This window comes from Gavia stellata, chromosome Z, assembly GCF_030936135.1.
Source record: "Gavia stellata isolate bGavSte3 chromosome Z, bGavSte3.hap2, whole genome shotgun sequence".
Lineage (NCBI taxonomy): Eukaryota > Metazoa > Chordata > Aves > Gaviiformes > Gaviidae > Gavia > Gavia stellata.
The window spans coordinates 87,953,865-87,980,092 of record NC_082637.1 but is presented as its reverse complement, the minus strand read 5'-3'; the positions used below and the strand labels follow the sequence as shown (position 1 = coordinate 87,980,092).

Sequence of the window (26,228 nt, the reverse complement as noted above, 5' to 3'; positions counted from 1 at the left end):
TGTGTCAAAAGCTGAGTGATGTTCCTGAGCGGGCTATTGCAGTGGGAATTTATGCCAAGACTGAGAAGAGAGAGTCCTCCAGTCAGGTGACCTGTTGGCCGGGGACGACGAGGTAGCACTTCAGTGGCCTCCAGTAGCCCAGATCCCGTGAAGCCTTTTCTTGGTAAGGTGAATTGGCAGAGCATCGGTAGCAGCAGCTTGGCTTGGGACTTCCAGACAATTGTCCTCTGTCATTCGGGCGGAGTAATCTGGTCTGTTAATTCAAAGTCATTAGAAGGCATCAAACACCTCTGTGTCTGATCGTTAGAAGAGAATAGGAAGTCCTGCTTTGTTAGCATAATTCTACCGTGTCCTTTTTTTTCAGATGACTATATGTAAATAAGGAAATACCAACATTAAGGTTTTCTAGCTAGTAAAATATTATTTTAAGGCAAGATTCACATAGTATGTTTCTGTGAATGTTTCTTTGTACTGTAGGTTTTCCTTCATGTGACTTTAACTGGGATTGTATATGGAATGAGTATCAGTTTCAACCATGGTATTAAATATACAGTGTACCTTTTTTTATTGTGCCAAATATAGGCGGGCTGCAGGCTGCTGAGGCTTCTATTTTTTATTTTTTTTTTACACTTTAAGATTCACCTTTTATTTCAGTCTGCATTTAATGTCTCATCAATCATTATCCCTGGGGAGTGAAGAAAAACCTGCACAGTTTACTGGAGAGAAGGATCATTGACTGCAGTTACATTGACAGGGGCAGCTCACGTGTTTGTCAATTGCAATATCAAATGTCAATTTTCAATATCAAAAAGATGATTTCTATAAAACTGGAAGGTATAATGTACAAGACCAACAGTGAGCTGTGCTTTTTAGACAAAGCGAGTCAGAGCTCTCTGTCTTTGTCCCAGAAAAGGTGAAACCTCTGATTGATTTTGCAAAAGCTGGCTGTCTTGAAAAACAAATGGTCATGCTTTAGACAGTTTCAGGAAGATTTTAAACAATTTCAGGAAGATTATAATTTCAGTCCTGAGGTTTTAGGGGCAGAGCAAACAGTGTTTCCTTTGATTAAGGGATGTAATTCTGTTTATATTAAAGTACATTAACTAGAACAGTAATTTGAGCGGCAAGGAAAACATTTCCGTGCCATGCTTAAATCCTGTTTAAATTAATCTGACTTCAGCCATGCTTAAAATGAAATAAAAATGTTTTCTTGAAATTAGGCTGACCATTGGACATTTACTTTTTGTCTATTCTGTCCCGTGCCAGTATGTTTTTTCATTCTTTCTATTTCACAAGCAAAATTAGTGTTTGCTTAAGTGAGTATTTACTAAACTAAGTAAAGATACTTATCATGGGCTACATTGAAATACAGTTCTAAAGCTGCCTTTTTTGTGGCAGGAATGAGTCTTCAGAAGAAAGATTAAAAGCTGTGATTGTTATAACCAATATTTTTTTAATGGGCACTGAATAATTAAAATTTTTATTCCCTGTTGAATTTTGAGTGGAAGAACTCTGCATCCTGTGGCATCCGTGTGCTCACTGTGAATTTGTAATTGGCATCTTCATTCTTAGGATATTAGTTTTCCAGAAGGGCTTTCTATCATTTAAACTGAATAGTGTCCTTTTTAGGTTGATGGGATGGATAATTCTTTGCTAGGTGGATAGAAGGACAGAAAGTAGGATTATTTATGGAAAAGCTGTAGTTTTTAGTGTTGTAGTTGTGGTGTTTAGGGGGTTGCTGAAGACCAACAAGAAGATAGGCTTGGCAGCTCTTGTACAAGACGAATAATAACAATCACTATTTCTGTTTGTTAAATTCACATAAACTAATTCATGGTAAGTAGTTTCCCTGCTTTTCAGAATAAAAGATTGGACAGAGCAGACATAATCTTCTGTGTTTCTTTTTATGAGATGCTTCATATTGCGGTTTGGAAATAGGAAATATGTAAAATGCTATGAACTGATACTTGTTGTGCTTGACATACCCAGCTGACACGTACATGAGAACTCTACCCCCAATCTTTCTTCTCGCTTGGTTGTAACAAAGAAAATAACTAGAGACTGAGAAACTTTATTAGGAGGGGAATGAGTGTGGATGGAGTCAGAGAAAAGGGGAAAGAGCTGGATGTCAGTGAAAGAGCTCTTCATGCAATGAATCCAGAACAAATGCTTGTATTAATAATTAAGCTTCTCGGGAATCATGACATCAAAGTTATTGCGCATCTCTGCACATCTCTAGTGGCTTGCTTTCTTTTCAAGTAATTGTAGATCAAATGAAGCAATTCCAAGACTGAAAGTAAAATGGAAGAATAATAGAAAGCCATGACAGAGGTTTAGTTATATTTCTAAGTGTAAATGAATTAAGAACATGCTTTTACCTTATTTTTGCTTCTAGAAATGTGTACATTGCCTGATTACTTGCAGTGGTGAAAAATTCTGTTCCCCATATTTATTGGGTGTTTACTGCTTTTTACATTGTGCTTATTCCTGCAGTATTCCTCCTATGTCCTGTACAGCAGCAAATCCTATTTAATTCCTGCGATATCCATTTAATATTATTTGAAGCTTCTATTTTTTCAAACCACTAGGCAGAAAGTGGTCTAAGGATGTTAGTTATTGTGTGTCTGTGGTGAATCCAAAGGAGACTTGTGATTTACATTAGGAACTGGGCGGGGATGCAACCTTTGTGACATTACTGCTTAGCCTCAGTACCTCTGTAGGTAAAAGAAAAAAGATCTTGTGTCGGAGTGGTCCACTTTGCAGCAGCAATAACTACCTACAGGGAAGACCTTAATGAATTGGTTTGTTTGGTTTTTTCCCCTATGACTAAAGCCACAGGGAGAGAAGAAGATAGTTTATCTGATTTGCTCTGTTTTCCTTTCTGAAGTCTTTTTCTTGACAGGCCGAAACCAGGTGTTCCCCAGGGGAAAGCTGTTTTTTTAACTTTTTAAAAAAATTAAACTAGAACTTGGATTGCACAGTGATGAGCATCTAAACTATGCAAAGGCTTTTATGGCACAGTCGCTCTTGTTTTTCAGAATGGGCTTGGATATGGCTTTCTGTTCTGTTGCAAAAGTTAAACTGTGCATGAATAGCAGTGGTGGAAAAATGAATGCATTTTACCGTGCTGTAGTTAAACAGTTTTAATTAAATCGGCTAATCACCTTGTGTAATAAATGTACCTGCTAACTCACCATTTTTCTAAAACGTAGCATCTTTCTTCTTGTTACATGAAGTATAAAAACATCCCTACCTGAAGCGACAGCTGAAAGTGCTGGTGTTCAGTATCCTTCATCTATATTATATTGGCGTTTTTATAGCCTGCATTCTCTCTTTTTAGTGTAAGATTTAAAAATTTGCCTTTAGGAGTTCAGTGTCTGGTTACTGTATGCTATAGCTGGATTTTCAGCTGAGGTTTTTGACATGCTGGTAGTTTGATTTCATTCATGCTGCATCAAGTGCAAAAATACCATAGAGGGACATGGAGAGTTTTGCCTCGTCCTTCCTGTCTCATTAGCAGCAGTTACGGGGAGCAGTCTCAAGTTCATTATTTGGTCTCATGGTTACATTCCCCTTTGTGTTCACTGTTGAATTGTGTTTGGTTAGCAGTTTATCACATGATATTAAATAGCATTTCATTAAGGAAAAAAGTCTGTTCAACAAGTGGCCTAATAATGTTGACAAGCCTGTTCTGAAGCCTCGGGAAACAATTAAGTCAACGTATACAATTTGTTGAGAATGCATGTTCTTTCTATCCAACACAACTTAGATTATTATTCTGGCCAAATTTGCCTTTGCAGCATTTCCCCTCTGTTACACAGCCCTGGTTCTTTCTGAAAAACAGTTTAGTATTCCTTTCAACAAACATCTTGAGTATTTCTCCAGCGAAATATTTTTTTAATCTTCTTTTATATCTGCTTACGAGATCTAATCTGTGTCCTAAACTTGCAAAGCAAAATCCGTTTTAGGAGATGTCTGCATGGACAGAGAGGAGTGTTAGACCCTGGTGTTAGTGCTGGAGTTGGAGCTGACGGACTGGAGGAGTGCTTGCTCCGCAGGGTCAGGTAACAGCGGCGGAAGTGATGGGTAGTTTCTCTCCTGGACTTTGGCAGCATCTTTAGGCGTCTGTTGGGCCGATGTTTCCTAGGAAAAGAGAGGCTGCCACCCTGTGCAGAGAGTCCTTATTGCCTTTACAGAGGCAGTGGCGGTGCTTCAGCAAGAGAGCAATGTCTCACGATTTGTTTTTTCTGAGAGAAGGTTTTAAGCTTATGTGTGAAGGCTCACGGTGCTGTTCTTAACTGCTGCAGATAAGACAAATGTTTGTGCAATTAGGCCTTAGTGTGTCAGGTTAATTTGAATGGTTTGGTAAGCAGGAAACGGGTGAAGAGTCCGAGACTTGAATAACAAGAATCTGTGACGGCTATCAGGTTCTTGAAGGCTCAGTCTGAGGGGTCTTTGATTTTTTTCTCATTTTCTGTAATGAACCTGTAATCACGGTTAACAATAAGGTCCTGAGTAAATGGAATTTATTTTTCTCTTTAAAAGAGCAAAAATTAGTGAATTGAATTGTTGATGTTGAGTGAAACAACATATTAGTATATTATTACATAATATATTTAAATAATACATTAACATACGCTTGATGTGTTATTAATAATTTCATGTTAATATGAATGCAAAATTACTATATTGAAATTATATCATATGTGTGAAAATAGTTGTTATTATAATATATATTAAAAGTGGAACACTGTGACTTAGAGCAGTGCTGGAGGGGGCTTGATGCAGTTCAGCAGAACGGAGACAGGACCAAGTTTTTATCTCTGTTCTGCTCCTCCTTTTGCCCTCCCATTAGGTGAAGGTATTACTGAATGATTGCAAGGCTGATTAGAATAATTTTTTTAATCTTCTCTTTCTTTATACATACACTTTTAAAGATTTGATGGTCTCTCTTCAAGGAATGGAAAAGGTCTGTGAAGGGCTTGGAGCTTTTAACTAAGTGGACCTAATGAGTTCTCAGCTTTAAAGAGATGTGTCGAAGCAAGCTTCTTAGTGGTTCTCAACATTCATAGCACAGAGATACAAACCCTGAGGTTTTGCAATGTGTTGTAAGTGGAATTAACATTTGACCCACCCTACTACTAAATTTACACATAAAAATGAATTAATAATAAATTATTCGACATCTGGATCCTAAGCTATTCATTGAGAATGTATCTTACAGCAGTGTTTTACATCAATTTCAAATTTCAAAAGAGTTTGAGATTTGTGAAGCCTGCACAATAAAAGACAGTGCTTAAAGGCCAGCTGTCTGCGCTTCGAGGCAGCAGTGAGGAAAACGAGTGGGAGAATTACGGCTTGCAGGGGAGTTACAGCTTGTGTTACTCTTGTTGATTTGTTGGTGTCCATGTTCAAAGTATTCTTCAAATTTCACAGAATTAATTAAAGTGTGTGATCTTTGCCTTAAAAAGCATCACCACTACTTGAATAACCAAGGAAAAAGTTAATTGTGCTCGACTAAACATTTTTACACCACTGAAATTCTGCCCCAGTAATTTCAGAAGGGAATGACCATAACCCTGTCACATGTGAGATCACAGTTTTCCACCGCTGTAGTTTTTTGAAAGGGATATATAATTTTGGGTAAAGAGTACTGACATCTTGTGGCTGCATGAAATAGTGCAAAGAGCTCTGGTCACACCAGTCTTTATATTTAGAAGAGCATGTGGCAATTTTAACAAAAGCCAATCACTGCATTTCCCAGTGGATGTAAACACAAACGTCTAGAACATGCTGGTCTTGTGAAAAGCGTTAAAAGTACAAAAAAAAGTCTGTCTTACGATTTTGCTGTTGCTCATGAAGATGCAATTATTATTCATGCTACAATTATTGTTTATTTTAAGATATTCTTGGATCAGTTAGACTCAAATATTACTAAGGCTCAGAAACAGCTGACAGAGAAATAGAAATATGAATCCCATCCAATATTTTTCATTAAAATGAATTTCAGTTACATAACAATGAAATCTTGCCAACTGGCATTTTAGGGAAGGTATTAGTTTGAATTTTCTATCCAGCTTTTTTCTTTTGCTTAAAAACTTACCTGTATTTTTTGTAATCAAAGTACGCAGGAAAAGTTGAGTACTCTTTCTTCAGTCCACCATGGAGGTGGTGGTTTCATGCGGACTGTCACAGGCACAACTTCCATGTCTTGTAGCTGTTCCCCGGAGCCCATCCAGCTGCAAAATGATTGCCTTTCTCGTCCGGACCAGTTCCCAAATCCATTTGCTGGCCGGTTCCTGAAACGGTGCCAGCGCAGGGGAGCGGGCAGCAGAGGGGCGGCAACAAGCCCTGTGGTTACTCCTTCCAGCAGCAGCAATGGCTTGCTCCGGCTTCAGCGTTCATCAAGAGGCAGCCTTGTGCTGCTCAGCTGCTGGTCTCCATGGTGGGACTGCTGGACACAGGTGGAAGAGGCATTTGGCCCCATCTTTGTGCTGTCCTTCCCCCAGGTTTGCTCTCTTTCCCACACGTCAGCTCTAGTCAATGCACCGGGAGATGAGGTGAGATTGTGGGAAATAGAAATAACATGGCAATGGCGACGTAGCAAAATCTCAGTGTGAAACCTTGTGGCAGGAGAAAATGATTTTATTTTAAACCAAAACTGGTTTTTGTCATTTGCTTTCATGCTCCCACACACCCGCATGCTCACTTTCACAAGCACAGATGTGTTGTCTCGGTCGCGCATGATGGGGAGCGGAAGGACACCAGCAGACAGGTCCTCCTCACATCTACAGGGCTCCTGCGAGTCGCATGACCATGTCTGTGCTGGATTCGGATGTGCCATTTTGTACCTTCTGGTAGCTGGCAGTGATTTATCTCTCAGTCTTGTCACGCTTCTGTGTGCACCATCAGGTTTTTGCTTGCTGTCCTTCATCTCCCTGCGTAGGTGTCTTGAGGACACCGATGTGCTCCTGGGTGGCTGCTAATCTCTGTGCCCCCAGCACATGCCACCCCAAGAGTCCTCCTTCCACCAGTTGTTCCTTCTGACACTTCCACACCCACGTCCCATCCATTCTCCTTTCGTGCCATGTTTAACGTTTCTCTTTCCGTTCCCTTCAGAGTTGTCTTTCGGGTCGTAGTTAATAGCTACTCAGTTGTATCAGGGGGCTTGGACCTGTGCTGTCCTGTGGGTAGGTGATTGCTGCAGGAAGCACGTGAACTTTGTGGACTGAATTTAGAGTTGATTTGCTCATCATGACTCCTGTAGGAAGTGTGTCTTCGCGGAAGAGGGAAGCCTGGACACAGTGAAGTCAATGAGGACTTACACTAGTGGTGTCAGTGGAGCCAGTGCCCTTTCAAAGGCGTAAGATAATTAGATCCATATTTGACAGAAATGATTTCAACTTTATAATCTAATTTTTGTGATTGCATTAAGATAAAATCCTAGTCCTAATAAGGACATAAACCTGTTAACTAAAATCTGTGCTGCAATAGCCAGTATTTCATGTATGACTTTGAGTTTGGATTGCAAACAACAGAAGGTGATGCAAGCACCCATTTGATGTTAACACAGTGAAGTGCCTGAGTAATGACACTGTGGAAAATAATAAATTGTGATAATAAAAAATTCTTTCCTCAGCTGCTGTTTTCACTTTGACTATCAGAAATTACATTTAGTCCTGTTTAAGGTAATTTAGTCTCCATTCCCTTGATGTATTAAAAGGACATAATTAACAGTATATATGTGTCTTTAACAGGAACCAGTGATCCGTATGTCAAGTTCAAACTTGGAGGAAAAGAGGTGTTTAGAAGTAAAACGATACACAAGAACCTCAATCCTGTGTGGGAAGAAAAAGCTTGCATTCTTATAGATAACCCAAGAGAACCGTTGTATATAAAGGTGAGACACTATCTTACTTATGTCTGTCAAATTACAGCAGAATAGTTATTGAAAGAATTTAGATTTTGTAATTTTTGTATACTGAAGAATTTATTGTGCAATAGTGCATTACTAAAGACTATTTAGAGGTGAAAATTATTTACATTACATGTGTAGAACAATGATGTCAAAATTTAAAAAAACCAAAGGTAAATACAGGCATCTTTGTTTATTTCAGGCCATAATTGGTTTATACTTCTTTAGTGTGATCTTAGGAGAAGGACAGAGAAAGTAAACTGTGTTTCATGATGATGGCATCCCTTTTATTTATGGAAATATCATTGCATAATTCTGATTTGAAGCATCATCTATCCTATTAAAAGCAATTCTTTGCTGAGGTTGATTTGATAATTTATCAAGATGTGTGCCCATTGTCCTAGGTTTTTTCTATTTGTACCCGAACACAGTGGGTTTGCTTATATGTTTCATAATGCTTTATGCTCTTTTTTTTTTTACACTGTAACTTTCCTTAGTATATCACAGGTGAGGATGGTTTTGTCATAATAGAGGCATCACTTATTCCAACATACCAGATAGCTTGAGTTTCAATCAAAGAGAGGCCAGCAATGCCCAGAGGAATTAGCAGCAGTGCCACTAGTACTTCTTAGCAATCCATTTTGGAATGGGAACTAGAAAAGCTGTGATCATTGTTTTATAGGCACGGAATGGAAAGGTGCTTTTCTGGCCCTGATAGTTTATGATGATCTATATCAAAAAGTGATCATTAGTTGTGTAAAACAAAGTAGATAAAAATAAAGTTCTAAAAATGGTATCGGAGAAACTGTAGTCTTAGGATTCTAATTAGAACATACATAGGTCAAAAATACTTTGAGAAAGTATGGAAAATTAAGTCTTACCTATGTAATCCTTTTAATTCGTCCGAAATGATATAATGCTTCAGGTCAGTATGAGTCTTAATCTCAAATACATGAAAAAAATTTCAACTGAAATATCAAATTGTAGATTTTTTTTTAGTAGATGAATGCCACTTAAACAGCCTTTGAGTATTGATCTGTACTATGTTTCATGTGTTCTGTGCAGATAAAGTACATCATTATAGAAAAGCCTAAAGTTAATTACAATTCTCAATTGACATTTTCCTGCCCTTATTAAGCTTAGTGACTTAGTGACTCCTAAGGAATGAACACATGCCCAGCACTGTGAAAGAGTGAAGCAGATTCAAAGAAGGACACTTACAACACAGCTACCTGTTTTGGTTTGTTTATGCCAAACACCAAGCCTGCAGTAGGCTCACAAGGGAATAGGTGTGTGTATTTTATGTTTTTTTTCTAGGAAGAGTGTGTCAAGTGGTATAATGTCTGTCCACGTCTGTACTCTGAACACACTGTGTGAAATATTTCAGTTTTTGTAGGGTTTTTTTTTTTTTTGTATTTTTTTCAAATACTCTTAAGGCATGATTGAATTGTGATAAGTCAGCTAAAAATACTTATTTGGTATTTTCATCTTGGTAATTTGTAGGGGGAGAAAACAATTCTGCTTTGTAACATGAACTGAGATATCATCACTTGTTTTCTTGCCCCATTAGAATGAATATTAGACAGAGAAAATAGGAGGGTACACACTCAGGTAGATCAATGCATATGAGAGACTTGTGCTCAAATACTTGCATTCAATCCTTTGAGCCCCGCAGCAGTGCTGTAGCTTTTGGACCACGGCATTTGTGTTACTGCTGTCTTAACCCAGTCCCTATCAAGGTATTTGTAGCAGATGAACGCCTTTGACTGCCTCCTGGAAAGGAGTTTCTGTAACAGAATAGTTGAAGTATTTACATAAAAATCAAAGACCTTGAACCTAGGGCTGTCACATATCAGTTAAATGTTCTCACTACTTTTCACAAGTCTCACTCTTACTTAGAGCTGAAGGTTTATTCTGGTCCTCAGAAATTCTCAGAAAGTTGATTTTGATAATTGACATGTTCCCTTTTTTTTTTGGTAATTTTGCGTCACAACTTTCCTTTATTGCCATCCACTTTTTTTTGTTTATTTCCCTCCAAAAGCCATTTGCAGTTCATTTGTTATTCTTTCTTCTGATCTGGGAAGGCATAATCCATCTCAAATCATTGATACCATTCCACATACTGGCCACAGATTCCTGTCTGGATGTGAGTAAATTTGTCCAGATGCTTTCTCTTTTAAGTAGCAAGTTAGCAGGCTGGGTCCTGATAGCAGAGTAATACTGTCACTATTTCCTTACACATATTCATTAAATTTCATCTTCTATTATAATATTTCTAGAAACTTACACAACCTTCAAAACATACAATTTTATTATTCCTAATACGGATGCAAGTGCTGTGATAACCCACTTTTCACAACCATATCCTGCCCTCCTCCCTGTATGTTGCAAAACCGATGAAGGTATCCACGTACAGCAAATCAAAGATTCTGCTTACCTTCAGTTATTCTTTTGGTCTTCCCTCTTTTACTGCCTATGTTTATAAAAATGCTTCTTTTGTTTTTATAAAATTGGTGTTCTTCACATATGCAGTCTAGTAGTAGTATACCCCTGTGTCTGCACATGATGCATTCTGGCTTTTACATAAGCAGTTTCAAACTTGATTCTGTGGCCAGAAAGTTTCAGGTTAATTCCAGATAGTCCTGGTTTAACATGTGAGAAACATGAAGCTATAACTCCAGAAAAAGAGTTTCAAGAATCATTCATAAAGCCAGAAGATATCAAGAAGATATTTCTAATACTGGAAAATGCTTTTATCTCCTGTGCATCTTAGGTCTTTGACTATGATTTTGGACTTCAAGACGACTTTATTGGTTCGGCATTTTTGGATCTCACTTCATTGGAATTAAACAGGTATGGCACAAACAAACCTGCGGAGTAATTCTTTATGGTTTTCTGCTAATATCATGTTTGTGGAACTGCAAATAGAACGTTATGCTGGAAAATAATTATATAAACCTACACCCCATAGAACTAACTGAGGAAAGCCACATATGTTTAGGGAATTACTGTAATATGAATGTTAATAATGTATTAACTGATCATGCACAACATTTTTTACAGTGTCTATGGAGAGGTTAGTTTTATAACCACTTTAATCTTGTTTTTTTATTATCTTCATTCACAGCATTACCACCTACTGTTTAACTTCTTTTTTTCTGTTTTTTAATCCATTAATGTTACAGTTCAGATTTAGTTACTTCAGTACGTATAAGTACTTAACATGGAGTAACAGTATTTAGTATTCATTTATGAGTGTATAGACTGCAATACTTAAAAGTGGAAATAGGGTAAATTTGTGACACCGTTTTCAAATAGTTTCATATAAATGCAGATGCCTTTTATTCTCATGATTCAGAAATTTCAGTGTCTGAGAGCCTGAAATCAAAATAAATGCATATATTTTTGTCTCCTAGGCAAACAGATGTTACCTTGAGTCTGAAGGATCCTCATTACCCTGACCATGATCTGGGAAGTATATTGTTATCGGTTCTGTTGGCACCTAGAGAAGAACAGCGAGAAGTGGTAATTTTAAATATTTTAATATGTGTCATCACACTTGTGATTGTTCTGTGGTTGGATGACTTAAAGCACAAGAGTAAACCACATGTTCTGAGATTAATTTGATTTTTCCGATTTTTAAAGTAATGCTCTACAGTGTTCCTGGTATAGTACAGCATGCTTCATCTGAGTTGGATCCTCCCTGAGATAGTACTGAGGGATCCAGATGGACCATAAATGTTGAGCAGTTTCAGATAAAATCAGTTGCAGGTGAATGGTGCTGATTAATATGGAAAAATATCAGTAAAACACTGGTGAAGAATTTTGGACCTAGTGCTGCCATGTCTAGATAAGAACATTTGAATCCTGTTCCACACTGAAAATAGAGAACCTTGAAGAAAGGTAGTATTTACGCTTTGTGGCATCTAATGATGACGTATTATTTGATGTCTTTCAATTTTGTGACTAGATTCCAATTACAGAATTGTGCAGTTTTCTAGGTTTGTTGTAATTCCTTCATCAATCTTAGTTTTCTGAGTTGCTTAGTTGTAAGTGAAAATAGTTTCCAGTTTTATAGATCCTGTTAGTTGTGACAAATTCTGTTTCTAGTTGGATGTATTTTACTAGCTTTTTGTCAGTTGACTTTTGACCAGAGCAGTAGTAGTACAACTATGGCAGAAATACAAGAGATGACATCTCATTCAGAGGTTGTAAAATAATGTGGATTCCTTTGGCTTCAGAGAGGCCAAGAAAAAAGTATTAATCTGATTAAATTTTCCATGGATATGGTCAACGATACGGTTTTTGTGGGTGCATATATGTTTCTGTATGCTGCAGTGTGACACATCATCTTGTTGCATACCTGAGGAATATTGGCAGGTCGCAGTATTGTTCTTTTTCCACTTTTCTCCTAGCTATTATTAAATAGCCTAGTAAGTCAGTTATTGGAACTAGATGTTTGGTATTTGGTATGACAGAGATGTAGAGTTTTGAAAACAGGTTTCTCACCTGTTAATTTTCTTTATGACATTCGGTTAGAACTTAGCAAAAATAATGGAATATGGTAGTAATGTGCGGAAAGTTTATTTAAACAGTCTGTTTTTCTTTTCCATTTAGCAATACGTTCATCCAGATGACTCGGAATACTATCTTGCAAATTCACACCACAAAAGTGTTTAGCACTTAAATCGAAAAACGTATTTCATTCCAGGATTTTTTTGTGTGTGTATTTGCGTAAGATGAGCATTTCTGAGTCAGCTGGTAACAGCCCTGTTTTTCCAAGTCGCTTTGGCATTATCCTGCTGTAATCCTAAATCATGCAGCACAGAAATACTATATTGTTACGTGGGAAACCATTATCTGGACAGCACATTAGTTTCCTTTTTTCATCATACAGATAGGATAGCTACCATGCCACTCGTTATCAGCTCAAGAAAATCACAGCTGAGAAGATGAAATTAAGACACTACAGTGTAACATGTCTTTCATATGGGTATTGACTCAGTGAACTCGCAACTGAATGTCAGAAGTAATGGGAGTGCCGTAGACTTGCCCGGTAGCAACTTTTTTCATATCCAACTGACTGGTTGTAATAGGAGGAAGAATTAGTTTTGTGCTATTATGTGTTCATTATTAGCTTTCTATTTAGTAAGCTAATCCTTTTAGTTTAGCTCAAAAGTGACCAAATTTTCTTCCCATTCAAACTGTTATATGGGACTTCATTCCGAAAATGCCCAAGATCCAGATTAAGATTCTGATTCCTAATCTGAAGCTTTATATTTACTATAAGAAACCAGTCTTCCCAAGATGTGGTTCTGAGAGCGGTTCTCACAAAGTTGCAGTAAAATCAGAGAATTTGTGTCACAATGCGGGGAAGATGACCTACAAAATTAACATTGAATTGCTGTTTGTGAATGTGTTAGGGGTTTAATAATTCAAGGCACAATTATCTTTTATTCAGTTACCACATGTATTTATTTATTTATTTATCAGATTTTATTCACTCTCTAAGGAGTAGATATATTACAAAATGTAACACTCCAATTAAACTGTCATCCTTGGTTATTTTTAAAAGGTCTTGTAATAATGAGGATAATTTTTATTGAATTTAATATGGTTGAGATCAATAAGTTTTCAAATACTACGTTAGAGGATTGAGGCTAATTCTTGTCCACTCTGGAAATGTGCACCATATAAAGTAGTAATTAAAGCAACTCTTATATTCCCAATCTGTGTAGCGTGCTGTTTGAATGATTACTGCTTCCCTTCTATTTGGATATCTCTATATAGGTGATAATTCAAATAGTATAGTTGAAATATTTAGATAAAAACCTGTTGGCACCTTTAAATATGCTTTAATGACTGCTGGATAGAAGACATAGAAGCACTATCTGTTCACGTCACATGCATTTTTTTCTTAAGTCATTGCAAATTTTCTTAAATCCTGTTGGTTTAATATCCCTATATGGCCTACATTTCAAACCCATGTTTTCTACTGAATAAGTTTTAATTTGTTCAGGTGATAATTCTAAATTGCTTGCACATGTTGTCACATGTAAATGGTGTAAAATGGTTAAATCATCAAGCTGAAGAATTCAGAAATTAACTGCTAGTACTTAAATTTCAGGTACTTCAATTCCATAAACTTAAAATGAGAGTGTTTATTAAGGCCATTGGGGAAATAAAAAAAGGAGTAGCTTCAACGAAAGAAGTATTAGCTTTCCCACGTAGCCATAGAAGTAGCATTGTGTCTGATCCTGTTTTTTGGGCAGCTTTATAGTCATAATCCAAACGCGGCCCTGCTGAGCACGACACGCTGTTCGTGATGAGTTGTTTGGTAGCTTTTTGGGGCAGATTAGACTTTCCAAGGAGATCCCTTCGCTGCCTGAACTGGATCAACTCGGGGTGGTTTGGGTGTCATGCACTGATGTGCAGATAAAGGGAGAGTCTTTTGATATAGTGCATTTGTGTAGCTAGAAGACAGGTCTTCTGGCAAAGCATTTTATTGGCATATCAAAATAATGTTACAGGAAGATGCATCCTGTCACGCTGGTTAAGAAATACTGACACTGCTAGAGGATAAGATACTCCAGTTTGAAGTTAAATGGTACAAAATTGGGTGCCTTGTTGTATATTGCTGCCTTTCTGTGAGAAAGGTATTATTACAAATGGTTTAAAAAACAAGCTATCAGTTTGACAGAGAAATCTTTTATTTTCTTTTGGGTGGAACTGTCTTTTGTGAAACCTTGAGGTGTGCAAAGAGATGAGAGGGAGATTTGGTACACACAGGAGCATTCTCTTCCTTATCTTTCTGAAAGAAATTCTGATGAAATGCAGATTTTCCATCTGCTGACTGATGAGATGTTCTTTAGAATTTATAGCTGGAAGGTCCCATTTCCTAGGATCAAAACAGATTACATCTTTGCATTCAGATATCAATTAAGAATATTAACATATGCATATGTTCATGTAAGTGTACGCAAAATTATAGCACAGACTAGGGGAGGGGCATATTTATCTTTGAGTTCTGGTGGATCGTTAAACAGCAGTGAAGTAGTTTACAATTTGTGTTTTTCCAGTAGAAGAATATTGGACATGGTGTCAATTAAAGGAGATTCAGTATACTAGTTTCATAAATAAGAACACACTATTTGATTTTTGTAGTAAGTTTGCTTGGAAGAAAATCTAGAAGTAGCCTGCAGTTACCGTTGAATATTAATGTAAGAGTACGGGCAGGTGAACAAATCAAAATTTTAGCAAATCTTGTATGTAAGTGACCTTGTCTTTTGCAACCTAGTGCTTGTTCCAAAGGCATAAATATGTGAACTTCTAAAGTAATAATCTTGTACACAGTTTGAATGTGATATTACATGAAGAGAAGTCCTATTCTTTTAAGTTTTGACAAATGGAGGCAATCTGATTTGTTCCGATCTTTGAACAATCATAAATTGTGACTCAGAACTGATGAATGAATTATTCTTATGTAACTGTAAAAATAAGAATGTCCTTAGTATTTGTGAAAAGTATAATCTTTTTCCAAACTAAGACGATTAAGTTGCAGTAGCACTAGTTCCAATAATTCATTTGCATTTGCTCTGTGCTGTTAACAATACTTGTCCTTCAGATGAAAGCAGCATTTTTAATTATTTTGCTTTGAGAAGACAGATAGCTTAGATAAGTAGTGTAAAGAAAGAATACTTGAAATAAAAAACTATGGGAAAAGTATGTCTATACAAAAATGTTAAAACCTGTGAGCTCTAAAAAAATTCTAATATTTTTAACTCTTCTTTCAAAAAATAATGTGTTTATGATGTACTTTCTGTATTTTTCATTAATTTCTCCTTTTGATGACCAGTTTAAAAGAAGTCCGAAGTAGCAATGACTTGATTTGTTTTCTTAGACCTGCTCCAGTGACGATTGTTTTATTTCTTTAATTCAGACAGTATTCTATTAATATTTCCCTTTGGATACATGTAGTGCTGTGCATGCCTTTGTGCCATTTGTAGCTGCACGCATGCCAATTAAAATTGTGTCCGTGATGTCTGCAGATTCTGTGTTGGTGTTGTAATCATGGGTGCCGCAGTGCATGTGAGTTTTTCTGGCTCTTTCTCCAGCAGAGTTCAGTGCACAGATTTCATCACTGGAGAACTTGCAGTGTGACTGTGAGTTCCTCAGAGCTGCATGTCTCCCACGTCTTCTCTACAACGTTTGTTTCCAACCTCGGTCTTAGAGGCAACTCTCAGTTATGGGAAATGAAAAATTTGGTACCTTGATGAGAACTGTTGCCTTGGGGCCAGCAGAGCTTGGGGACTACTGTTCCACCACTGCCAATGGCCTGAGTAGCATAGAAAGTGGAAAAAAGGAAACATATGAGTGCTACTTGGATGTTGTTATTTAATGAGAATAAAATTCACGACATTTTTTTTTCCTTAAATAATTTATCCCAAGTGATGCTTAATACGTCTTTGCTTCATATGAAAATATTAACAACATTAATATGCTGTAAATTTGCTTGCTGTCTTAAATCTTGTAATGCAATATTATTATTTTTTTTATTTGCCAGAGGGATAATAACAGCTTAGGAAAAAAAGAATGACAGAGATGGACTCAGGGCATGGAATATTTTCAGATGAAATAGTTCCATGAGGGTCATCCATCAAAATCTGCCCTATGCTATATATTTGTTTTATTGGCTTCTAAGGACGGTTATGATGGCTTCAGCTTATCCTGCTACAGCCCGTGATGATGCTGATGCACTCAACAAGTACAGTCAAATGTTTCTGTAGCTACTACTCAGACTGAGCTCCTTAGAGTTGAAATAGTATTTGATATGTAGTTAATGCAGCTGTTGGGCCATATTCTCCTCCTTGCTCCGGCCCGAAGCCTGGTGAAGCTGAGTTTGTGCCCTGACTTGTAGCTGTGTAGGATTCAGCAGCAATGAGGAAGGGAGGAGCTCTGGTGTCTTGCAGGAACTCGGGGGTCTTCTCCAGGGCTGGATGCAGGCCTCAAACCGCTTAATTGTTACGTGCCTCTCCTGTAAAAATTAGTTAAATGGCCTTCTCCAGCTTTATAAAACATTTATCTATGTATCTATGTATATATCTATCTATATCTATGTATATTTTCCTAAGCCAGAGTGCTACAATGATCATTAACTTACTGCAGAGGCTTTAGGCTTCAACTGTCGATAGCAACTTAAAAATTTTCCTCAGCAGCTAGTTGTTTTTCTTCTCCCAAAAACTGTGTCTATTTGAAAATTTTCTGGATATTTCAAAAATATAAACCCCAAATATTTGCTACCATTTTCATTTTTTCCCCGTGTAATACTTTTATTTCTTAGCAAGGAAAATGTTTGCATTTCAAAATTTATTTCTGTTATCTGAAAAAGAAAAGTGTTTTTTGCAATAGTTAACACAAAAAAAAAGTTTGTTTTTCATGACATGAAGTTTCAAAGGAAATTAATCATCTGATTTATTCTTGCTCAGTGTCAGCAACAGGCTGCTAAATGTTATTAAATTGTACAAATTAATTTCTCTGTGTTTCCACAGAACTGCTTTAAGGAACAGTTGTGTTCACACATAAATTGTCCACATCCATCTTGACCAGTACGCCTCTTTCATTTAGTGATTAGAATCTGTGTCTGTGGACACTTTGCCTCCCGGCATGTCAGAGCATTGTCTCCAGCAGTGCCAAGGTTTTACAGATTATTTAGGTAATGGGATAGGGCTACTGCATTCTGGGTTTTTTAAAGAGTCAAGGTATGAATTTTTTGCTGTCCCATGTGCATAATTATCAAACAAAAGAGCTGTTTTTACTGCTGTGAAACTAATTAGCAGTGGTAACGTTAAGGATTTTGTAACAGATGCATGTTGTCCAAAGAGCCTTATGCAGGATTTCTCTTCCGTGGGTACACCTGTGAGCTAAACAGTAGTGTTCCAAAAAACTGGAGTATGTTAGTATTAAAAAATCTATCATTCAAGTATCAGTCAACATTGAAGTCACTATCAGTAACGGCACGTTCTTTTTTTTCATTTGTTTATCTAATTATTTCTGTCTTTTTTTTTTGTTTGAACGATTTCACATCATGCATTGTCTCCAGACGTGAGATGTTCATACCACCCAGAAAAGTATGCCTGGGTGCGAACACTGCTGCAAGTTGTCTGGATTTATTTCAGTCTTGTGCAGTTGTCGCTGGAGTGTACGTGTTGCTGCTTCAGTCGTAGTGGTGGTGAATTGTGGATTGTCCCGTTGGAGACAGTAGGCCTCCTTTTCTGTATTGCAGAGAAAAGGTAATTAAAATGCTCTATTTTGTTTTCAGACAATGCTAATGAGGAAGAGTTGGAAAAGATCAAGTAAGGTAACTTTCAGCATGTGGTCTTCTGGCTTTTTTGTTTTTAGCAGCACTATGATGTTTTACCAAACATGCCATCTAGGACTGGAAACTTATGGCACAGGATTTACTCAAATTGTGTTTTAATGACATTGTTTTGTGTCTCATCAAATCACAATCATGAAACAGTTGAGCTTTTAATGAAATTATTAAACCTCTCAACTTTGTTACAGCATCATAGCCTATCTTGAAGTCATCTAGTAACTTCATGTTAAGTGGCAAACGTGTCCTGATTCTTTTTCTAAAACCTTTAATTTCTCATGTATAAACAACTTCCTTAAAGCTTACTTGTTGACAAAGAATACATGCCAAAGGGTAACTGTCATTTTCCTCTTACTACTCTTACTGGGTAGAGTTTTTGTGTGCAGAAGTTTTCAGAGTGATGCTTCTGAAAGAGAAGTCTCCCTGATTGCTGGACGTGCACAGGTAGCAGTCGCAGCCAGGCTTCCCAAGAGCAGAGTGCTTACGGAATCATTCTCAGTCTCCACTTTATACAGCTCTTTAAATGCCTCTTCAGACAAATTCAGTATCTGGCTTTTCTCCTCTTAGGAGTCGTATGAGTGATAAAAAAGGAGCAGTGTATGGTCTTTTCCACTAAGGAAGGGCTGGGAATCTTACTGTAGTAGAACGCAATTAATTTTTACCTTTTTCCTGTATGTGTCTCCAAAAAGATACAGAAAATGCGTGTAGTTTCTCAGCAGTTTTCTGGCCACTCTTAGCTAATGCTGCCATGCTGCTTTCAGGTTTAAGCCTTGTTATAACATGCATAATTAGAGCTAGCATTAAAATTTCTCAAAGTCTTGAGCTGGTTTGGTAGGTCTGGGTTTTTTTGAGATATTATCATGTAAAGGTGTTAAAATGAGAAAAACAAATTAGCGATATGGGGTGATTTAACTTACTTTGTGAAGTTATTTACTTTTCTAGCATATTGATGCACAAATTTAAATAGAAGTTTATTAATAAACAGTGTTGTATATAGTGCTCATTGACAAATATTTGCACAGTTTTTTTAACCTTTAAAAAAAAGAGCAGGGTTCATAATTTTGAGGTTATGCATGGGGTTTTCACACAGTTTGCTTCTGTGATACAGGACAGTATTCAATCTCCGTTAACCTTTTTGAAATCTGTGAAGCAAAGATACTCGTTGAAGTGATGATGTGTAGTATTTTGATTCTCATGTGGTTCGTCTAACTTTTCCTGAAATACCTAAGATGCTCAAACTTCTGAAGAGTTTGGGAAGAGCTGTGAGGATGGTGAAGGACAGGGCTGTTTTCCATCATGGAAGTGATGCTTGAACTCCTCATGTGCTGAATGTGTTGGATAACAGTTTGTAAAACTGGTTTATTAAGAACTTTCCCATACTTCAAATTTCAAATTGACACAAATGTGAGCTTCAATAATCCTGAATGAATGGCACAACATGATAGTTGGGAATTCTTCAGAGCTGTTCAAGTGAATTATTTATCCATACTCTCCTTTGTTACATTTATTTGATAACATTTCAGTAGTTGCCATTTTTGCAAAGGGGCATATCAAAAGATGGCAAATAGTGAATGTATGAATTTACATACTGCGTTTTTCTACATCTACCCCAGCTGAAGTAATAATTTTACCTAGAGATGTAATGCATGTACAACATCTCACCTGCACTGTTGTGTGTGTGATTTATATACAGAAGTATCTCAGTTAAACCTCAGGAACTCATTTGCCCTGTAGGGCTATTCCAGAGTTCCAAATGTTTGGTCTGCTGTAAGGAAGACAAATTAAAAAAAAATCTTTTATTTACACAGAATTCCTTCAAAAGAATTGCTGTTCTCTGGGGTGCATGGTGATCAAAATTAAGTAAGACATCATTTGCAGATTTAAAAAAATGTCTAGAAATAGATGCTTAATGCTATTAGGTAATAGAGAAAGTGCCCTAATTGAGATCCTTCTTCTTCAGGAGGTGTTTTTCCTACACTCCTGAGAGCTGAGAAAAAACAGAATATTAAAATTTTTCAGAGGTATCATTATAAAATTTCCTAAGCCTACTTTTTTACCTCTCTAGAGTCTTTAAAACGGCACTTCTAGTAAAATAATTTGATTTTACAGATTATGAGAATATATTTTACTTTTAAAAATTTATGTACTTGAAGCCTACCTCTGCTGTCACGTACGTAGCCAGAAGTTAAGACGTAGCGGTGCAGACCACTATGGCATTGCTTGTGTTTGTGAAATGCATTGCTTGCACATAGTTCCTTGGGCTTGTGTAGTGGCTATAAAAAGAATGGTAACTAATCTTCTCTATTATAGTATTAGGGTATTCCTGTACTTGCGAACAATTACTTTGGCCAAATTCTGATTCTGTACTTCAAGTATGGCACGCGCTATGCACCCTAAAGATGAAGTTAAGGTCTCACGAAAAACCCAGGTCAATGAAGCTGTGCATTTTCTCTATTTCGTCTGTAAACCAGTGTTTTCAAACACACTAGTGTTGTAAACAGTTATTAGAGGCGATGCAAAAATGCAACACCACTTTTGTTTTCGTTGTTAGGTTTTTTCCCTTCTGTTACTGTTGTTTGGGTTTGGGTTTGGTTTTTTTTTTTTACTTTTCCCTATCATGTTTGCTTTATTCCAGACATGACCTTGATCAAAAGTTATGGGATCTAGATCAGTCCCTGTGTGGTCTAGGTCAGAGGCAATACTCGTCTTTCACTAAATCTACCAAAATTAAGTTCAGACAACTTTGAAGTCGCATCATTTATGTGTTCTGTGAAAAGGGAAGTAAAACTTCCTGTCTTCAGCGAAAGGAGACTCCCGGTGGGCTATGTAAAAACCCAAAGCTCTTTTTTTACAAAAACCAAACTTCTGCTGGGAGGTTACAATTTGCATTCAGTTTCAAACTGATTGTTTTATTTCGTCCACCACAGCTTGCTGTTGTGTTAAATCAAACTGGTGGCCAGTGATTATGACTTTGCAGGTGGGCTGGTTGCTGCATGGTCTAAGAGAGGAAGCAGCTCCATTTCTACCACTACATCTGTACTAAGATTCATTACACCTCAAATAATGGTGGAAGTGGATTATTCCACGTTTCATGTACTTTTTTGTGATCCAGGTGTTTGCTCAATAACCTCAATGTGCCTGTTCCTCAGTCCCTGTGGTTTAGAGTTCACTTTGTTGGATATTCTGTGGGTTAGCAGAGAAGTCGTACAGCAAAAAGAGAGTGCTTGCGGGATCTGGATAATCAGTCATTCATTCAAACCAAATACAGGATTTTTTAGCTTTGTTTTTCTTTTTAAAAAGCTATTGCAAAAATTTTGACCTGTGCAAAATGGCTTTCCTCTCCGTATATGGATCTGACCTGTTCTGCGTCTGTCGTTCTCCGTGTCCACCAAAGTTTTCCCTCAGGACAGATTTTCCTTTTTGCATTAATTCTTCTGCTGAAGATGCAGACTTTCCTGATGGCTTTCCAAGGAAACAAACTTCCTGCTTCTCTCTTGCTTTCTAAACTGCCTGGATACCAGATCTAACAGTTGTTGCGGTCTAGGTATACAAGGAGCGCAGAAAAGCCCAAGCTTGCAAGAGAGGTATTTTATTACTAATAGTCAACACCGATTCTGGCAGTGAGATGAATAGTGCTAATTGCTGAAGTGATTCCTGTTGCAGAATCCTTGAGGTGCAAGCTATCTGTGTGATGAGAAATAAAGCATTGCTATTTCCAGCACGAGCCAATGCAGACAAATGGGGAACAGTTGTTTTCTCCTTTTTCCTCTGGTTATGAAAACAAGAAGAAATCAATTCTGACTTCTTATTTACTAATTCTCCACTGCACGGAGGCTTAATCAATAGCTGAGGAAGGATATGGGAAGGGAGCCTATTAAAATGTAGGCAGCATAAAATTGAGTTAGAAATGCACATATTGCTCTCTCTCCTTGTCATTTTTGTAGTGTTCATGGCAGTGCTGTCAAGAATAATAGTAAAAAAAAAAGGCTTAAAGTTTTCTTAACCATTACTAAACCTAAAGCTGATGACAGAGAGAAGAGACTGTTGAAATGCGCTATTTTTCCTCATGTAAGAAATTATGTTCTCTTTAATGAAGTACTTCCTCCTCATTCTTCTCTTAGCTTCTAATGATGAAATTTCATTACTTTTGCCACACCTTTACTACCAACATTTTTAAAAGATAAAATCTTATTGCTTCTAGCACTTTTTAATGTGAAGCAGTGTTTAACTTTAAAATCAAAAGCACAAATACTAAACTTGGGGTCAGTGAAGCTGTAATTGTAATGCAGCACTGATTTATATGTGTATTTAACATACATACAGACATATGTATTTTCCAGCCAAAATCAAAACTTTCCCTTGATTATAGCTGGAAATGGGAAAGGGGAAGAACCTGCATGCTGCAGTTTTGTTTGTTTTTTTTTTTTTATTTAAGAAGTGCTTTTGTTGCAAAATGTCAGGTATTTTATGGTCGTTGCCGCCTTCTAGTAAGTGTCCTCTTTGCAGATGGTGCTCCCCTAGAAAAGTTAATGTTACAGTTTTTAGATAAACACAGCTTCTGTTTTTTTTAGAGTTGTCAGGTAATCCTACCTGCACTTGGCACCTAATTGTTTGCATTAACTTAAGCAGAAGCCTTTCTTTGGATGTTCCCTCTCAAAGAGCATTTCATTTTATTTAGAGCAGGCAGACTCTTCTGTGAAGAATCTGAAGATACCAGTAAATATTTTATGGTAGATCACCTGTTCCCACTGTTGCTGTACAATTTGCTGTATGATTACAGGGGGTTAATCCAGAAAAGGGTAAGGGATAGTGGATTCAGGTGGTGCTATTTGCTTACAGGGTACTGCAGAGCTTGGAAGTTTCATCCTTGCTGTGCTGAGTGGGAGACATGGAGGCAAAAAAATATGAGACAAGGAACTTGGGAAGATAACAGGAATGTCTCTGGAAGACAAGGGCGATGGCAAGGCAGGTATTGTTGCTGGACAGACCAAACCTCACCTCCCCGGATTTCAAGTGTCTGGGATATTTAAAAATCTACCTGCGCAGGGTAGCTGTGAAAAAGACAGAAAGTAGGAATAACAGCCTGAAAAGTTGTCTTCCTGCCCTAAAATGGGAACAGTGTCAGCTAAGCTGTGTTTGACAGGTGTTTGTTTAATCTGTCCTTAAAAATCTGCAGTGATGGATATTCTATAGCCTCCCTAGAGAGTTGGTTCCAGTGCTTAACTATCATTTCCATTAAAGGCTCATTTTTTCCCTAGTGTCTAACAGTATTTCCCATGGTGCAAATTAAGCTCATCTCTTCCCACAACACAGATGGGTATGTTTTATCACAGTGATTTGGGTACAATTTATACACACATTTTAGAGTGAGTCTGAAAAAAATGATCCTTGGAAATATGTATGTGTATATATATACTTAATTCAGAGGAAAGTTTTGGGGTGCTCAAATACTAATGATTAGGAGTGTGTAAGTGGAAACAAAACAGTGGTATTTGGAATGAAGTTTTACCGTGAGCAGAAAGTAGGTCAGAATGAATAGTGAGAAGATGGGAGAAATTAACAAGTCTGGTGGGTTGACCCCAGCCAGCACAAAGCAGTGATGCCGTGTGAGCACTGATCAGCAATGTTGCTGTGTTACCAACACCAGTTTAGCCACAAATGCAAAGCACAGCACTGTACAGGCTGCTGTGAGGAAAGTGGCCTCCACCCCAGCCAGACCCAGTACAAGGTGAGGTGAAGCTATGTGGTCAGACTGGTTTGCTGTATGTTCACTCACTGATGGTATAGAGCATGGAGGAAGCCTCTTTGTAAGGACAGGTACTGCACTACCAATTGCAGATACTTTATATGTCTCCCCACTTCCACTGTAACATAGAGGGACTTCACTGGCCATTCCCAGAGGAAAGAAATGTGACAGATAACTGTAATTTGCTTTCATCTGAGAACCTTTGTAAGCTTCCTTGGGTTTGTAGTCCTGTAGGACAACGAACTACACCATCTAAGACGAGAGCACCGAGGTCTGATACCTGCTGAGAAGTTCTGGTAGTTTATATAGGGCACGTAGAATGTGCTACACAAGTAAGCGAAATACCCATTTTTACTCAGTAATTGAGAGGAAGGTGCGGCACCTGAGTCTTCTTTTCCTAAGCTTTCAGGATGGAAGACATTTGGAAATTAAGGTTGGTTTGTTCACTTGTCAACATATCTTCTCTTCCTGCTTATTACTTTACAAGACAGGAGTATGGGAGTGACCAAGCTCTGTCCCAGTATTAATTTAGGTCTTCCCAACTGAAGATGAGAAGCTGTTGGTGTAATTTTTGCCTCATTGGCGACAGTTGTCCTCCCTGTTTGTGAACTTGGGTGGGAACCCTGGTATGTCCTGTGTTCACTAGACAGTGTACTGTTGAGTTAGTGGTCTTATAGATACTCGTAGGTAGGATAAGTAACCAAAAACCATAGTACTGGCTGACCAGGTTGTTTATATTTCTTGGTTTTGTTAGACATTCTGATGAAATTGGCATGTTCTCACACAGAGGTTTGATTTTCTCTGAACAGCATTTCCTGATGGTAGGTTGTTTATCCTGAAAATTTTTGATTGGCTCAGCTCTAGAGGGTGAGTGAGGTGCTATCCCATATAAATAGTTTATTCCAACAAATTCTACACCCATGGAGATCTAATTAACATGCTCACTGCCTCTATTCAGAATTTGTATATGAAGAAATAAGATTAGCTCATATTTTCCTGTGTAACCATAACTATTTAAGCAAAGGTAAGAGCACCTTTTAGCCAAAGCTTACCGAGAGAGAGCTCTGTCAGAAATGTTCGTTTCACTGAAAATTATTTTCCTCTGAATAAGCTCTACTCTTGCCCTTTTCACCTCTGTGGGAGAATTGCCATTAAATTGAGTTCAAAAATGATCAGACCCCATGTTAGGCTTGCTACGTTAATGGCACATTAAGAAAACACCAGAAAAACCTTTTGAGTGCTTGAATTTAAGGACAAACAGAGGAACAAGTGGTTTGGCATCTTTAGCCAAACAAAGTACGGGACAAGGTATTCAATAATTATCTGCTATGCCCTATCAAGTCACAGTATTCCAGTAAAATCTGGAGGCAAAGATAAGATGTTACCTTCTCTTATACCGTCTCTTCTGTTTCATATTATCAGTGATGAGTTTAGAACTGGGAATACTAGAATGCACTAAAATGTAATAATATTCTTAATTTATACTATTAATATGTGATGAGCTGTTTTAGTGTGACGTTGATCAGCTGGAACCAAAGGTCCATTCTTCCCAGAAATGAAGATAAATTAGTCTGGGTTGAAACAGGTTATGTATAAACTAAGAGGAAAAATACGTTATCATCCCAAAGCCATAACTGAGAAGCTACTTCTGACTAATTACAATTGGTGATAAAAGAGTGTATTTGCTGTCTAAAGCAAGTGAATTGAAGTGATTCTTAATTTGCGTTTAGATAACTATTTTTGCTTTAATTCAGCTTTAGAAATTTTTGCATATACTTTAAAAAGGAAAAATACAATTTATGAGCATTTTAAACAAAAATGAATTGCAAACTGTAAGGCTTTCAGCTCCTAACTGCTGACTGTTTTTTAAATTTATTTCAGAAGCTTTTCTAAAAATATATATGTTCCAGTTGCACTAACTGAAGTGCCAAAAGCTATGGCCTTATTAACTGGTGCTTTTACGCCCAACTCAAAATATTTAGTTTATGTAACTCCTGATTTGCCTTTTCCTAATATCAAAATCATTATGAAGCATTTTTTTCTGTTTTAAAATTGAAACAAATGCTTTTCCGATGGAATGAGATGCCCCTTGAGTAGGGAATAAAATTGGAAGTAGCAAATCATGGTCTAAGGATTGCAAAGAGCTGTATGGTATTTCATAATTGAAGGAATTTGCAATCACTTCAGTCTTTCAA

At 37.3% G+C, this 26,228-nt stretch overlaps 1 protein-coding gene across 1 annotated transcript in view; it reads left to right on the top strand.

Annotated features, from left to right (window-relative positions):
• MCTP1 (multiple C2 and transmembrane domain containing 1) overlaps nt 1-26,228 on the top strand; it is a 281,602-nt gene that overhangs the window by 117,071 nt on the left and 138,303 nt on the right. Inside the window, exons 3-6 of the mRNA XM_059833339.1 lie at nt 7,758-7,900; nt 10,689-10,768; nt 11,332-11,437; nt 18,234-18,272. Coding sequence (XP_059689322.1) covers nt 7,758-7,900; nt 10,689-10,768; nt 11,332-11,437; nt 18,234-18,272 — 368 coding nt within the window. The remainder of the gene's footprint in view (nt 1-7,757; nt 7,901-10,688; nt 10,769-11,331; nt 11,438-18,233; nt 18,273-26,228) is intronic.